The 17821-nt window shown below is 42.4% G+C and overlaps 1 protein-coding gene across 2 annotated transcripts; it reads left to right on the top strand.

The window, feature by feature from the left end:
- Positions 1 to 441: 441 nt before the first annotated feature.
- Positions 442 to 17745, top strand: dpf3 (double PHD fingers 3). Of its 2 annotated transcripts, XM_028397110.1 has the most exons (12): positions 442 to 533; positions 6767 to 6927; positions 7763 to 7870; positions 10043 to 10176; positions 10332 to 10427; positions 10552 to 10624; positions 10985 to 11026; positions 11795 to 11935; positions 12034 to 12162; positions 14356 to 14468; positions 15083 to 15164; positions 15725 to 17745. In XM_028397110.1, exons 1-12 carry the CDS (start codon positions 502 to 504, stop codon positions 15790 to 15792), a joined length of 1179 nt encoding a protein of 392 aa, XP_028252911.1. In that variant the 5' UTR covers positions 442 to 501; the 3' UTR covers positions 15793 to 17745. The 2 variants fall into 2 exon arrangements, with proteins under 2 accessions (XP_028252911.1, XP_028252912.1); XM_028397111.1 differs by lacking the exon at positions 10985 to 11026.
- The last annotated feature ends 76 nt before the right edge of the window (positions 17746 to 17821 follow it).

The raw sequence follows: 17821 nt of genomic DNA, 5'->3' as shown, positions 1-17821 counted from the left end.
CCGATTAACAACAATAGTATGTGACGTTACAGGCACTCATTGGTTGTTTTTACTCAGTGAATATAATCATTGAACATAAAAGTCAAAATAAATTACTACATAAAATGGTCCATAAAAAAGCTAACGCGTTGTGTTTCATCGCCTCCGGCTTTACACATCAAAAATAAATAAAGGATAAATGTTTGTGTATTGTGTACAGAGCTCATAACTCAACTCACAACCCTAAACTACAACAATAACAGAAAAAAACGCAACTGTGCAGAAGAGAAGAGAAAACTGACGCTGAACGGAGTTTATTTAATGTTCTCATTACAGTGTGGGGTCTGGGACATTTATTTTGACAGATTTATGTTAAGCCACGCCTAACGTCCTGATGCTGGTGCTGTATTGGTAGAGGAGCACGGTGCACAGGACCGCATTGGCTGTTGTGTGTGTGTTTTTTTCATAAGGGTCCCAAACTACACCGAGATTTGGAATATAACGTTACAGTCCTGCAGGAAAATGGCGACTGTCATTCATAATCCATTAAAATCGTAAGTATTGATTTTTTTATTTATTGAAATGCCTGTGGTGTACGTTTATTTGAGTTTCAATGGCCTTTAAAATAAGAATCACTAATTTAACACCTTTACCATGTACTTACACAGTATCTTCAGATCCCGCTGCAGCTTTACTTGCTGGGTTGTGTAATAGTAATGTAAAAGCATGCACAATATGAAGAGGAAAACATCCCCAGCCCGCGCGTAAAATCACCACATTCACTCTTGGTCACTTGGACACACAAACTTGTCCACATTCTGCTTTTTAAAAGCGGTTGTCATAAGTTTTGCATGCGGGTCTTTTTTGTGTCAGACAAGTATATAAAGAGCATATTATCACAGTTGAACGGGCGTTTGGTGCACGGTTCGTGCCGTTCAAATGCATGCATATGTACACAATGCGCCGCAGATTATTTGCACGCAGAGGAAATCTGCAATGGAGCTACACATTTAAGCGTCAGATACTGACAACATAAAGCCAACGTGTACGTTGTTGCAGGAATTTAATTTAAATTCCCCTTCGTCTATATTTCTGAATGCATGTTTGTCTTCCTGCTGGCTGACAGCACAAGTCATGTGGAATGCGAGGAGAGTTTGACAGTCATCCTAAATCTGCACTGCAAGAAGCTATATCAAATGTTTTAATTTTGTTAATTTAATTAATAGGATTTATGTAACTTGATCTGATGGTGTGTAGTAAATGGTTAAATATTGCCAGCAAAACCTACTTTTCCATGAGGAATTAAAAAAATGATGCTTTGTTTTGAAGAGCTCTTTGTTGAAAAAAACCTCACTTGTACACACAACAACAACAAGCTTTAATCTGTTGTATACTGACCAAACAGATTAGTCATGTGTTGATATATGTGTTTGCTTTTTGTGTGTCTGCTGTGATGCATGTGGAGCAGAAGATTAGGAGCGTCCCAGTATTTTCTCTGTGTCCATCTGTTGAGAGACGGACAGAGGTACATGTAAAGAAAGGCAGGCTGATGCTGGAGCAGAGGGATATAGGGAGTCCCATCTGCCCCTCACATGCAGTTGGGTTTTCTCACACAGACCCCCCCCCCCCCCCCCATGTAATATCTGCAAAAAAAAAGGGGGGGGGGGCTCAAACCTACCAAAACAGACAAAAATGTATGTGACAGTATTGTTATAGGAATAAAAGAAGCAGTATGTTGTGGTGTAGTTTTTTAGGTCATGTTTGAAACAATAGGATCTGTATTCTCATCTGTCCTGCAGGATGTGGCTGGTAAATCATATGCACTCAGTAAGGACGTGGTAATAATCTTCCCAGCTCTCCTCCTGCCAAACCTCAGCTCTGAAAGATGAATTATAACCATCAGCACCTGGCTGTAAACACGTCTGGCTTTTTAGATCCATCCAATCCTGTTTAGCCATGCATGCATATTTACTCGACTGATTTAAACTCTCATTTTCACAAAGACTTCTTTGTGATTGAAACCTGCAAGGCCGTGTTGGATGGGACTTTAATGAGGAGATGACATGAGAAGTACTCAAATAAGCAATTCATATGCAGAGCTATGCATATTATGATGAAACCGTCTTTCCTATGATTAGGTTTGAATGAATGAGCTCAGGTGGGAGGTGGTCTGGTTGTGTTTGAATGGGGAATTGAGAAAACAGTGGCTAATGTAAAGGAGATGTGATGTGTGTGTCTTTTTTTTATTATTGTGTATTTGTTGCGTGCATATGTAGCTGTGCACCCCTCCCCCAGTTTGTGCGAAAGGGAGCATGAGTGAGTGATGGAGGTGGGTGTGTAGGTGGGGGGGGGGGTGTCTGTCTGGCATGTAGGCCTACTGCATACATTTATATTACACCCTCCGCACTAGGGCGAACCCTGGCCTTTGTCTCCACCAGCCCAGCTAATGTCTGGGAATGGTTTCCAGGCACGGGGAATTAAATGGCCAGCAACATATTTTATTTTACATTTTTTTTCTATCCTGCAGATGGTACCACATGTTTTTCTCCTTATACGTGCGTTTAGAATTGCTCGTGTAGATAAAATAGTGCCTTTCACTTTCTCCAGCTTTCACCCCCCCTCACTGCAAAACAACAGCAAGAGCATCTGAATTGGGGTTTCCCCCTCTCTAACACCCTTTCCTCTCCAGCCTATACCTCTCTCCCTTCTCTCCCCCCTCCGACTGCACTCTGCCACCTTTCCCTTTTATGCCCTTTGTGTGTCTGTTTGAGCACGGACAAGTGTGCATGTGTGGTGTGTGAGAGTGAGTGCGCTCGTGCGTACACACATCCCCGTGTTTGAGACAAAATGAGTGTGACAGGGTTTGAAAGGGAACACGTGTGCCCCAGGACATATCGGATCCCTCCTATTCCCTCCCACTCCTGCCTCCTTGGCCCCTCCTTCTCCTTCCTCCTTCTCTGCTTCACCCAGTCTTCAGCCTACAAAGTGCCACAAAGGCGCCTATCAGTACCCACACAATGTTGCCCTGAATGCACTTCCTTATGCATTCATGGACTTCTTTTCCCAAATTCGAGCCTAACCACACAGGTTCTTTCAGTTGATATATGTATGGTTTTTAATTACGTCTTCCTCAGTGATGTGAATGATGTCTTAAAACTGCATCATTGTGCAAAAAAATTGAGAAAAAAAAACAACAAACATATAGCTTCCACATACACTTGCATAGCTTTCAGTTATTTATTGTAAGTCAGATTATTTGCTCCTATTTTGCAGTGAGAAAATTACACATTGGTTGAATGAGCATATTTAAAACAAGAACTCTCGGCATCCACAACACATACTCGGGGGCATTTGTCCGCGGTCCACTATAACAGTGTTGTTTTTGCAGTTAGCCTGCCATGCTTTAGTGGGTAATGTCATGCCAACAAAATAACATTAGCTAATAGCATTAGTCTACCTCCTCTCTGAGCGAAGTAGGTCCTGCTACACTTGAAACAGCATTTTAAGGACAAACTCTTCTGGAATTCTGTGAGCACATTAAAAATGTTGTGTAGCATCAGTTTATTGCCACAATTTGGAACTACTACAACTCTGTAATCTTACACCACTCTTGGATAGCTTTCTCTCTTACATTAGTTGTCTTCCTGTAACAACTCACCCCCTGTCTAGTTTTCAGAACATCTGTTAATACGTTGGACACATGTTTATCTCTCTAATACATCCACAGTGTGGTCAGACACAATGTCAGCCTGGAATTGGACAAATGTTGGTGCTTTGGGGATCACGCTCAGCATTGGACCGAGTCCAAACAATTTTGTCCCTATAAATCATTTGTTACAAAAAAAGGCTGCAAGTATAAAAAGTTAATTGTCCTTCAACTTTATACTTGGTCAAATAACAGAAAGTAAAGCATGTTGTTACTCTAACAGTCAGTCATCCTATTAGCTTGAGATGGTCTCATGGGTGAAATGACCTCAAACATTAAACTGGGATGTTTCATAGAAGTACAAGCTCATTATACTGATGTGTGAGTACTGTGCAGTGAGAAGAGGAAGGCAAGACAGAGAAAACAGCATCTGCCTCAGGGCAAAATTATATTCTTTATTTAAAACCCAGCAAAGAAAAAGAAAAATGACAACGATTCAAATTAAAATCTAACGAAACCTTTCACCTGAAATGAAAGAATCAATCTATTTTTTAGAGACAGGAAGAAAAGACGAATGAACCAAACAGTGAAGAGAAGAATGACAGTGATTTATGATGGCACAGATGACTTCTTTTACTGATTGATTATCCTATTTAGCAATGAAAACGAGAAGTTTCGAGTAATACATAACTCACAGACTTACTTGGCAAATGAGAAGATCGATGGAGAGGAATGACATCCTAACACAAAGGCTGATTAATGGATCCTGCTTTAAGTGTAAGTTTGAATTTTAATCATGTCTATAAGCTGTTTTTGGAGGCATGTACATGACCCTATTTGCTCACCTGAAGTTCAGTGCAAATTAATTAGCCCTCCAACTGCTTGATGATGTCTCCCTCCGGCTGTGATAAATCATTCATGGGCACCTGTGAGGGTGAGAGACCCTAATGTTCAAACACAGAACAAAAGAGAGGTTTGAAATGCCTCTCCTCTCCTCTCCTCTCCTCTCCTCTCCTCTCCTCTCCTCTCCTCTCCTCTCCTCTCCTCTCCTCTCCTCTCCTCTCCTCTCCTCTGTGCTTTCACCTGAAAACATTGACCTGTTAGCCTGAGCTGCAGGAGTGTTCCCAGCAAACCGTCTATAAGACTGATGTCGCACACACAAAGCTCCTCTGTGCTGGTATGGGAGCAATTGAGACAATCATAGTGGTACGCACACACACACACACACACACACACAGCAACTGCAGATTCCATCAGTATCCAGGAAGCCGTTGTGGAATGTGTTCCCTGACATGAAAAACTGAACTTACATAAGCCCCATCACTCACATCAGCCATACAGTAAACTAAACCGGAGCTCATCTCTGATGGTTGAATCAGGTTTTTGGGGGCAGGGAGGACAGCTCAGGACACAAAGACAGATGGTCTTAGAGGCACATACACTCTCTTTACTCTCAAGTAATGAGTATGCCACAAATGCACAGCAGGCAAACAAGCAGGCACGAACACTCACAGAGTTATGTAAGAGTTTATAAAGCCGCCTGGGGACGCTTTGTCGTTGGAAATGGGACAGAAACGTACAGGAAACACGGGATGACACGGAGAGGCAAGAAAATGGGCAAAGAAAGAGAAATGCCCGCACACATTTCAAATTCAGGCAACGCGTAGTGACAGCAGAGATAGTGCTTTACCTCTGGGGAATGTGAGTTATGAGACAGGAAGTCTCTTCTGCAGATCTGACTGGATCCCTGTGACTGCTGGTCTCGTACTGTAAAAAACATGTGTCACCAAAAGCACCAGCTGCAGTCCTCCTTTTTGTAGGTCTACAAGAAAAACTTAGCCACCAACCACCCAATTCTTTTAAACCCATCCGCAGCCCTGAAGCTGGAGGCTGAGGCTTTAGTGCTCACAACTGAATTCTCACCACTTTTTAAACAAATACTTTTCAGGATTGACTTTAAGGGGAAACGTTGGATCATTTATATCCAATAATTTGAAGTTTCTCTGTCCATGCTGGCCAAAATCCAAAGTTTACTCTGTGAGATTGAATATTTGGGCCTATAACATCATACTACACATACTAGATAGAACTGACTGTATATCAGGAATTTGATTACCTTTCCTCTTGTCAGGGATGGATATCAATAATGTCAATAGCTAATCTGATCTCCATCCACATGCTTCAGTGGCCAAAGTCCAGACAGCCCATTTATTTGTGAGCTGAGAACGTCAATCTGTTCTCCACATGTTCAGTATTTCCACTTCTTTTTACTCATATCTATGTTTCCTCTTGCAAATCCGTGCACCCTCTTCATACTCTTCACTTATATAATCCCTGTTTTGCCTCTTCATCTTCTACATGCAATACCTGCTTCCCTCCCTGTTGCTGCTCACTTCAACCTCTGTCAACCCCCCCCCCCCCCCAATATCTTTGCTCCTACATCCACCCTCCACTCCCTCCATCTCCAAACACTGCACAGCTTTGTGAGATTCAGTGTGACCAGAGTGCTGGTCTTTGTCCAGCTTGGCATTCTTTACATACTATCTGTGTAGAGTATCCACAGGCCGCCAGGCTCTCTGTGACGGATCATAGACATGTAGACTTGCTGCTGTATATATAGTGGAACCCCAGCTGCAAAACAGTTGAAATTGGAGACTAGTAGTAGATTCGTCTTTATGTATGGTTTTTATTTTTGGCAAAAGTGAGTTAAGTTTGGTTTGTGATGATCTTCCAGCCTCCAGCCTGAGCCTGTGGATGTTATTGATGGCTCACATCCTGATTTACACCCCTGTGTTTGTCAATTGTGTGTGTGTACATCTGTGCGCAGCGCCTGTGTTGGGTGGACTTCGATCCAGCACACGCACTCATTTATTAAATTGACAGGATGATACATTTCTCCTGTTCTTGCAGTTCATCATTGCTTCCTGCATGTTTGTCCTCACTGTACTCACTGACATTCCCTTTCAGCTCAGCAGCCGTCACACGGCTTTTGATGTACCACAACAACACACTATGCCTCGGTGTGGATGGATGTCGGTGTATTACACGCAGCTTATGATACAGAATCATCAACTGTCCAGTGCATGTTATAGTCACTAACGACTAAATATATATTATATTTCCCTTTCTCTATATGGTTAGGCTTGGTGATCAATTCTACCAGGAGGCCATCGAACACTGTCGCAACTACAATGCCCGACTCTGTGCCGAGCGCAGTGTGCGCATGCCCTTCTTGGACTCACAAACTGGTGTGGCACAGAACAACTGCTACATCTGGATGGAAAAGTGCCATCGGCAACCAGGTGAGATCACCAACAGCTTGTTAGCTTAGCATAACATAAAGACTTGCACTACAGGCTCACAAAATGATAATTGCACCTGTCAGACAGAAACAGTCTTGCCTTTAATTTAAATGGATGAGTCATATAAATGTTCAGCTCCTGTAAAGTTGCTGTGAGTTTTACATATGGGTAATCATATATGGTGTACCAGTGTATATGTAGAGGAGATATAGATCTCACTTGATAAAATTTTGTGTGTGTGTGTGTGTGTGTATTTCATATGTCACCATCCTGACATGAGCAGCATTATGCATGTCTGGTTCCTCTGTACAGCTAAAGGGAACAATCTGCTCTTTGCTTAGAGCTGGACACAAATAGCCTGCACTCAATCTTGTATGCAAAGCCCTTCAGGCCACACCCTATACTTTGTGGCAGACCTTACTCACATTATATGCATTTATTCTGGGTTTTTATCCCTGCCCCCTCCTTCTCTTGATTTTTTTTCTCTGCTCATTCTGACATCAAAAACCCCTTTCCCTCCATCTCTTCTATCAACCTAATGGTGGGATGTGATTAAAGGCGTAAAGTGCATTGGTACATTGATGTTTTTTTGTGTTTGCTATTCATTTAATATGTAAACGTGAAATTCAATTCAAGTGATAAAGAGTCTCGGGAATCTCTGAATATATGGACTGTTAGCCTGAGCTCTACTGATATTAAGTGTCAGTAAAACAAGGCTACGCCTCTGTGCATTTTGTGTGTGTGTGTGTGCAGGGGAGTCAATGTAAGGTTTGTTATAATGGTAAGCTTGCCAGTGGTTGTTAAATTCTTCCTGTGTGCCTGTGTGTGTGTGCAGGCCAGGCAGCAGGACAGATGTATACCTACCCTGCTCGTTGCTGGAGAAAGAAGAGGCGACTCCACCCTCCCCTGGATCCCCAGCTCCGCCTGTGTGAGCTTCGACTAGGTAAGACAAACAGCACACACACAGCCAAGTAACCCAGCAATCACAGTTAAAAACATGGATCCGCAGCAGTAATCACACACAACTCAAACCACCCACAGTGACAAACTGAACCTTCCTTTTATTGTTTTGGTTTTTTGAGCTACTTTCACCTAAATAAATATATTTTATGTTTTGTTTGTGCCTTTGGTGCTGTTGTGTAGCCTGTGGCGTGCTCCCTATCTGACCATCTGGCTCTAGTTAAGCCTGACTCTCTCACCAGGTCTCCAGGTTCATTCTCTCCCTTGAATCAATGCCTCCTCTCACTGTTCTGTGGCTGCAGACTGACACACACACTCACACACACACACACACACACACATATATATATGCACACAAACACCCCCATACATGACTCTTGATCCCCGTTGCAGCACAGGAGCACCCTGACTGGGCCTCTATAATCATTTGTCCAGGAGGCATTGCAACGAATGACTTATGAGGTGGAATTGTGTTCTTTTTAATGCATGTGTGCATCCATGCATGCACACAGTTTGTGTGTTATAGGGGATTTTAGGCAGAGGAATGCCCCAGGAACCTGATAAGGGGAAGAAATAAAGGCAGATCTTTGTTTCTGTTTTTTCTACCCTATTGTTTCCCCCCTCGCTGTCTTCCAGACGCAATATAATACTGCAGCGCTTTGTGCTTGGAATGATTCTGCTTTAAGCATAAAAAAAGCTGCAACTGACCAACCAAATAAAGTACACAAAGGGAAAGAACACTATCCATACACTGTAAAGTTGATGAGGACCCTTTGTAGCTGAGAGTAGAACTCCTTAGTTTTGTTTTTCAGACATCCAATTGTGCAGTTTGGCCCTGATATCTATCACAACACGACGGAGGAATGTGAATTCTCCCCTCTCGGGCTTTTGCAAATGCTTTATGTTTATTTAATGCTTCCTGAACAGAGAGGTTTGTCTCCGTGTCTGTGTGTTCAGAGGTTTCGTCACAAGGCTAGAATACTTGAAACCAGAAGGGTCTGTCTGTTTTTTACAGCCTCTCATGTGCACCTCTGGTTTCCTTTCCTTCTCATAAGCTCCTGCTGAATGTAGAGACAAATTAATGCACGTAACTTCTTTGTTTTAAAGCTATGTTTACAGCTCAATTCAAACTTTTGCACAATGGCTGCAGAAAATGTTAAATCAGCACCAGTCTGTCCTCATTCGAAAAACTGTCTGCTCTTGGTACGGCCTGTGACCCTCTGTGGACATGCAAGTGTAAAATCAGCCGGTCATCACCACGGTAGCCAAGAAAAACAACAACAAGAGAAACAATAAGCTAATCCATTCCAAAACCTAGCCAGATTGTTTTGCAGCCGAACTACTGTGTTGTGTGGTTAATATGTGTGTTTGCAGTATACTTGGTTTCTATGGCGACATTGATACACTGACACGTCTATAGGGAATCTGAAGGAGGGTGGGACGGTTGTGTATGAAACATATTATGCTGCCACAGAAGGGCTGATCTAGATAAACTTGACTTCAAATGATACCATCAAGGGGAAACACTGCAGGCGCTACATGTGCTAATATCGCTACCAAAAGAGGGAGCCCAAAAAAAATCTGCAATGTAGGACGAAAGAAATGAGAGGAGGAGGAAGATGAGAGAGACACAGAGGTGCAGCATTACTAAGAGTCTTACAGTCATACCACCAGTTCACTGCCTTTCTTATTGCATCTGCATGTTTTCATCCCTGTATTAGAGTTCAAAGGCGGAGTGTCAGCGTTGCAGCAAGTTCATCTCCAAGAGACAATAGTTTATATTTGTAGTTTATTCCCTTTATTCTTCACATGTTGGGTCCTGATGTTGTATTTGTTAGTTCACCTTGATCGTTCATAATGGTGTCTGATTGCTTAGTATGTTCCTGTAACTGGACAAAGGGTCTGTGTTTAGTTAAAGGGTCTGTCTATCGAGAGATGGATTACACAGAGTGAAACTACGCCGGCCATTTCCAAAACGCAGATTCATCAGTATGCTTATCCTGTGAGGCACTGATTAAAAACACGCTGGTTACAATACCATTAACTTGCGATATGGAGACACACACACACACACACACACACACACACACACACACAGACGCCACCTCAAGTGCTCTTTTCTTCCTGTTCATGCTCTCCTGCCCTGTCTCTTCAGAAGCAGAGCTGGCCCCCAAGCGTGAGGGGCCACCAGGCGAGGCCACAGCTTTGGAAGCCCTCCTGAGGGGGGACAGCCTGCTGGAGAAGAAAAACAGCATCACTAAGGAAGAGGAGACACTGCTTGAAATACAGGTGGGTTTGAATGCTGGCAGTAGATAGGTGAAGAATCTTTGCATGTCTTCATTGATACATGATCTTTGTTTAAGTTACAAAATGGACGATCTGGATCTGAAATGTAAGAAATAAGTACTTATAATTGTTCTTCTTCACCTCCTTGCAATCTGCAGAGAGTACTGGAGGCCGAGGAAAATGGAGACTGTTTCAATGATGATGAAGATTTTGATATTGACACTCCAAAGAGGAAGAACAGGAACAGAGGCAAAGTGAGTACAGCTTACATGAGTGTGTGTGAAAAAAAAGAGTAATAACATACATCTCTGTAACAGTCACATTTCAGCTAATATTCATGCTCAGAGGTGCTGATGATCTGATGTTTGCTTTCTTTAGACCAGAGGGTCAAACCGCAGAAGGACAGAACCTGTGAACATGGATGACCAGGACAAACCTTACGTCTGTGACAGTAAGAAAAACACAGCTTAAGTGTTTTGTACATCACGTGCCATCCTGTGATCAGCCTCATCCTCATTTCAGGCTCAAAAAGGAGAAAGTGTGGGCTGTAAAAAGATGTTTTTGAAATCATTATTGAGTGATAGCCCTTCCTCTGTCTGTTCCTCAGAGCAGTCCTCTGCAGCATGATGGAAGTTTGCTGTTAATCTAGAGCTGACTAGCATGCTACTTGAACAGATTCCTCCAGGAATGTGGGTTGCCATGTGGATAAGGATGCTGTCTGAGCCTCGACATACAAATGAACCTCATCCTCATTTTGTGTCTTGTTCTGTCTTTTCTGTTATTGTTTGCTTCTGTGTCTTCTCTGTTCCAGATAGATACAAACAAAAGTATAACTCAAAAAAGGCTGAAGAAGGTATCTGAACCTGTCACCATCTTGTCTCTTGTAGGGGCTCCTCTTTATGATTGGCCTTTTTGTTAACAGGGGGTCTGCTGTGGGAACGCTTGAAATGCTTTCTGCTAGTCCACGCATCCCTTCCTAAAATCAGTGCAAGCGCTGCATGACACTAATGCTATTCGCCTCCATGTTATTTGCTTATTACAAGGCATGCAGCTGAGATAACGCCACAGCGAGGGATGCATGTTTGACTTGGTAGCTGTGATGTGATCCTCAGATGTAGCCACTGTGGAAGTGTTTATTCATTTTTTTTAAATCACAACTAGGTGACTTCTTTTCTTAACATTTTTGCCCAAACTAAAGTTCAGAAAGATGGAGAGCTGTGTGATGAGGAACTTCGACAGTGGCTACAGCTCCATCGTGTTTACTGTAAAGAGTTCTAGATGATTCCTGAACATAATTCAAGGTCGCAGTGGACAAATGTTTGTTAGAGCTCCGGGGATTTCACCGTTTGATAACAGTAGTATTAAAGGTTGTTTGATACGCTCTAACCTTGTGTTGTGTTGCTTATAATAATAAAGTCACACACCTTCGCTGGCTCAAAGTCATGATAAATCAGTTTGCATATGGTTTTAAATTTTTGTCCATTTTCTTCATTTGCTGTCTGTGTTTAGTGTTTTATTTTATAACCTCCTCTTGTGCTCAGTTTGTTGCAGTTTAATTTAAACGGATGCCGCACAGTTTTAACGCGACTCTAATGCACCTGGGATGTTTTTTTTCCTGCAGTCTGTGGAAAACGCTACAAGAACCGTCCCGGCCTCAGCTACCATTACACTCACACTCACCTGGCAGAGGAGGAGGGTGAGGAGGAGGAGAAGGAACCAGAGATGGCCCCGTCTCCTCCACACAGCTCAGACAACCACAAACGTAAGACGCCGGCTAGATTTTAATGACATAGAACAACATGTCCTCGAGCAGTCAAAAAAAAAAGAAAGACAGACATGTCCTCCTCTTCCTGTTGACAGCCCAGAAAGGCCCAGATGGTGCCATCATCCCCAACGACTACTGTGACTTCTGCCTGGGAGACCAGGACTCCAACAGGAAAACAGGACAGGCTGAGGAGCTGGTGTCCTGCTCTGACTGTGGACGTTCTGGTGAGTTGTTGTTCTTCAGACATGGGATCTGTGTTATGTTATGCTCCTCACAGCTTGAGTCACACACCGCTGGCAGTGATGGACAGAGACACGGCACATGCAAAACACACATGGAAACCGTCAGGTTCAGATGCTGTCACATCACAGTTCATGTCTGAAAGAGGTTTTAGATGGTTCACATTATTTCTCCTCACCCACTGCATTCATTGATGCTTTAAAAAACCAGCTGTGACACAAACACAAACTCATCTCGATTTGATTTGAATACAGAATGGACATCTATGCCTGCCTGGGCCACTATTACAGAAACATGTAAATGTTCTACAGCTAGCTTAGCTTAGAACCTAAAGGCTTTAGATGTGTGTCAGTCTCCTCATAGGTCTCTCAGCATGAAGGGATTAATTATTAATTCTTCCCACAAATGGAAATATTCATCTGTTAGACTCATACTTTACTTTGCGGCTACTGCACATCTCATTTTTGTTTCCCTTTACTTCCTTTTTTTATCCACAAACGTGTTTGTGTGTGTTCCTTGCTTCCTTGCAGTGTTTCCTTAACAAATGTGTTGCAGTTTAAGCTGCTGCATCGTCAATACATATCTATATAAATTCATAATCAGTTAAAACTGAACTAGTGATGTTAATACAGTCTGTTTTACTGAAACACAAACTGGTTTCTACAGCGTTCTTTAGACATGTATGGTGTGGTTGCTTCAGTGTCCTTTCAATGGGTTGTCAATGAGCCGTTTCACCATGTGATTTGAGAGCTGACTGCTGGATCTCAAAAACGTAAATCTTGCTGCTTGCTTCCATCCTGCATGCTTCTCTCCATGTCAGGACTTCTGCCTTTACAGGCGACATGCCTTCACTCCTTTGTTGCTCAGTTTTCATGCATTATTTAATGGCACATTTGGCTGCATTTTGTTTTTTTTTTTTGTATTTTTATTTGTATTTTTTTCCCTCCTCTCTGCCCTTATTTTTTCCACACTAGCCAAAACCCCATCTGCTGGAATCATCTGCATTAAAAGAGCAGAATATTCATGTTCAGCGAGTGAAAGGGTTTTCTTGAGTTTATTACAACAGCTGCGAGACTTGTGTGGCCTTGTCTGTGTTGCTCTGACGCTGATGTTTTCATGGTAGCTGGAAGAGGAGGAGTGAAGAAGGATGGGAGGAAGCCCAGTGCTCTAGAGGAATTGTTCGGCAACGCATCAGACAGTGAGGCCTCCACGTTTCATGGCTTTGAAGATGCAGAGCTGGAAGACTTTTTGTTTTCAGTCAATGATTCCGACAGCTGATAACAGGACATCATGACACTGAAAGTCCGCCTGGTTGCTTATTGCCTTTTTGTTTTTGTTTTTTTTTGGAGAGAGCACTGGAAGGACTGCAGTAGCTCATGATGAAGACACTTCTGAAACTGATCATTCTGGAAGAAATGATATAATTAAAATGTAAATCCAGCTTCTTCTGGGACTGGGAAAAGTCTCTCATGGATACAGTAGATTTTTTTTTTACTCATGGATTAATACATTTTTTTTTATAATCCTTATACTTGGCTTGTGTCAGATAATCAACATCCTTATTAATCCTGGACTGAAAAAGTCGCTAGCACTGCGGACTTCAGAATAAGAGGGAAAAAAACATGGCAATATAAACTCAGGGGGAGTGATGCATATGGACTCTTGGGTCACTCCTTTGGCTAAAGAGGACAGGGAGCTAAGAGGTAAGAGCCCATCGCCACTCCATTGCTCCTCTCTGTCTGTAAAGGATTAGCCTTCTAACAGTAGAAACTGGGAATCAATGCTCATTCTATCGCCCGCTCCTGATGTCTGTTTAAACTACATGTCCACTGTCTTCTTTTTAATGCAGCTTGAACATCTCTGCTTTGACTCTGATCAAAACATCTGACTGCTTTCCCAGTCCAGATATCAATCAGTTAATCCTTAATTAAAGGTTCATGGCTCATTGACATCCTATTGATACCAACATACAGAAAACTGTGTTCATAAAATGCTACACCTATTAAAAGATTAAGGCATTTTATCACAAATGTCTTTCTTGTTGTGTTGTAGATTGATAAGGAAAATGTCTTGACTGTGTCTTCTGTGGCTTTTTATGTCAACACTGTGGGTGCTATTAAAGACAGTGAATTCAGTATTACCATGGTAGGTAAACATCTACGGTCGTCCGTCCACAGGTCATCCTACGTGTCTGCAGTTCACAGACAACATGATGCAGGCGGTGAGGACGTACCAATGGCAGTGCATCGAGTGCAAGTCCTGCAGCCTCTGCGGCACCTCGGAGAACGATGTATGTATCACAGAGAGAAACGTTAGAAATGTCAGTGCTCGCGTTGAATTAGCTTTGAGGCTTGTTTTCCTTTGCTGTGACCTTTCAGCATTCTGCATCCGGCCTGTCACAGGCGATACGTTACCTGGAACAGAACAGAGAGCACTTGTGTCAAATCACATCATTGATGTATCGATTGTTATGTATATTTGTTCATAATAAAAATAAACCCACCTCCACAGCAACAAAGTAATAGGGTTTCTAATTGATGGAGATCATACAGGAGTCAATCCTGTCAGTCAGCGTCTGCCTTTTAGAAGTCAATGCGTTTAGTTAAGGCCTGACAATAAAGTCTGCAGTTCACACATGCTAAAGAGATTTTCATGTTTTATTCTGCACCACAAAAATCACAACAAAATTCAGTAAATGCCCAAACAGTGAGGTCTTTAATGAGACCATGAAGAAGACAAAGGCGCGTGAAGCTTGACATGGGACATGGGAGAGTTGGGTCGGGTATGTGGGTGGACCCATGTGCATAGACTTGCTATTTTTAGGCATTAATGAAAATTTTTCATCCAAACAAAATGTGAATATGCCATTTTGATGAATAATATTTGGGGTGTGTTGTTGTGTAGGACCAGCTGCTGTTCTGTGACGACTGTGACAGAGGATACCACATGTACTGCCTGAAGCCTCCGATGACGCAGCCTCCTGAAGGTACCACTGGCACTCCTATAGCATATGTATTGTTAGGTTTTAGTTTAGAACCCAGATGCAGACCGCAGACGGATAAAGGTTTAGGTGAACTTTAATCAAGGATTCACAATTAGAGATGAATGCATAACTGAAAATTGGCAGGCGTCTTTAAGCTGGGCAGCACGAGTGGCTGGCTGAAGCATCTTCACGGCAGATTAGCTCCTGAACGAAAAGAAAAACACCAAAAATCACTAGACAGAACACAAAAGGTAAACACTGGAGGATGCACAAGGAATTTAGACTGAAACACAAGGTTACAGAGTTACCGGTCACGGCTCACAATCCAGCGTGGAAGTGGAGTCCTCCACAAACATTTAAGGAGTGAGGTGAGTTGATGAGATCCAGGTGCACCAACCACCAGCCAGCAGGACGCCACACCCAGCTCCTCTGAACAAAAGAGGACCTCCCAAAGGAGGAGGAGGTCCAAAAAAATCCCCATACAGAACATGTATGTTTGATAGAGGCTATAGGCTGTATATGGAAAGATTTAAGTCTCTCTTTGTGTCTCTGTCTCTATGCAGGGAGCTGGAGCTGTCACTTGTGTCTGGACCTGTTGAAAGACAAGGCCTCAGCCTATGGAGAAGCATAGTAACACACACATTCGTACATATACATTAACTGTTTGACATTCTCACACTTTAGAAAATAAATCTCATATACAGACACACACACACACAGTGCATTAGCAGGCTCAGGGCAGTTTCCTGTGTGAGGCGCAGAGATCCTCTACCTCTCATAAAACCAAGCAACACTCCACAGATGCAAATGCCATCAGCATGCAGTCTCTCTAGCATAAGTCAGCGAACAGCAGGTCTGCCATTCAGGCATTTCTCTACCTCACCTCTCAGCAGACGACAGCAAGCCAAAGCAGGATGGCCAATACTGTGTAGAACATGTGTCTGTGAGATATGTGTTTATTTAAAACCAAACATCTGAAAGGTGTTTCTCCTGCCTGATTTAAATTTATCTCCCCTGAAGCTGTGTCACTTCCCCACCCGCTTCTGCTGAAGATCTCCAGCAGGCAGGCGGGGTGGGGGACCTGAGTGAGTTTGACTTTTGTTTGTTTAAATCTCTCCCTCCAGCTCCACTCCTCTCCTGTGTTTAGACGTTACGCTGACAGTCCTGTCTTGTATCTGGACAGACTCAGTGTTACTTATGCCATCTTTCTTGGGTTTTGTCAAACTAGGTGAAATTTATATCCACCGCTAAGAGAGAACGGGGTGATAAAACTGCCTCAACGATCACTCCTCTTGAAACCTGGTGACATTTTTAATCCACATCTGTTTTCTGTATCCTGACAGTAACTGGGATGACACGGTGCTCAGCATCACATACCATTTAAGAATATAGAATCAAACACCTATTTATGCTATTAATAGTCGGGCATTGTTGTCACAGAGATCTTTGTTACTGTAAATCAGTGGTTCCCAAATGTTTTTCCCCATAATCCTTTGCCCCACCAATGCACATTGCACATTAACAGCAGTTTTCCGTGTCCAAGCCAGCAGGTTCTTTACACACAAATATAATATGTTCACTTTGGTGGTTCCTCACATAAATTAACCCACGAATGGCAGTGATCATTAGCAGCCAAGTTGATTTAAAGAAGCTTCTTGGATTGAAGGGGAAATGTCTTCAAAACCAACAAGTCCTCTGAACTCTAAAGTGCTCAGGAACACCCTGACCTGAAATGGTTAATTTTACATTATTTCTGATATTTTTGGTTTATTGCTGATCCTGAATCTGATATTTATCTATCTGATTGTTTTGAATAATTGATCCAGCTGACTAACTGGTTACAACCACTGTTCAGGGGAAGCAAAGACTGACACTAATAATAAACTTAAGCATGTTTCAGACAGGGGTGTAGCTGAACAAAAACACCACACTAAAGACAGTGTTGTAACAAAGTAAATTGATGTCATGCTGTTCTCAAGCTTAGGTAAATCTGCTGTGAAAATTGTCCACTTAACTTTTATGGCTTCAGTCCACATTTTACCCTGAGGTGATTTCCACCACCTGCAGTACCTCTACGCACCTGCAGAGGGCCCACACCTCACAGTTTGGGAACCACTGCCCACCTCCATACGTTACTATCTGGATCAGGCCATCCATGTTCTGAGGAAACCTTTTTTTTTACAGATAGATATGATTATTTTTATATTCAGTTAAAAACACAATGTACTCCAGACATCCTGCGTTTGTGTATCTATGTGAATAAGGTTCAAGGTTTTATGTAAAATTGTGTGCAATCTTTGAAACCTTCATTAATGTAGTGTATGTTTTTTTGTACTGAGCAGCTAACGTAATGCTCTCTAAAAGGTTAATTATAAAGAGAACCACAAATACACATCTTTAAGTACACACAGTGTACAAGCCTTGACAGGAGATCACATTCTGCATTCGTGTTTTGTTATTGTGAGTTTGTATTTTGCTGTTCCACCGACAATCATGATTTAGGATTTAGATGTTAAAACAGATTGTGCTTTTTGTTTTTTTATTGCGAGTGTAATGGCCCTTTGTGTCTTCCTTTCTTATTTGATGCCATCACCTCCAGTGATCCATTTTGTTAAGTAAATGTTTTTGTGCTGAAATAAAGATGTATCTAAATTGTCTGT

The sequence above is a fragment of the Parambassis ranga genome, chromosome 24, assembly GCF_900634625.1.
Source record: "Parambassis ranga chromosome 24, fParRan2.1, whole genome shotgun sequence".
In the NCBI taxonomy this organism is placed as follows: Eukaryota; Metazoa; Chordata; class Actinopteri; family Ambassidae; genus Parambassis; species Parambassis ranga.
This window is presented reverse-complemented; position numbering and strand designations above follow the sequence as displayed.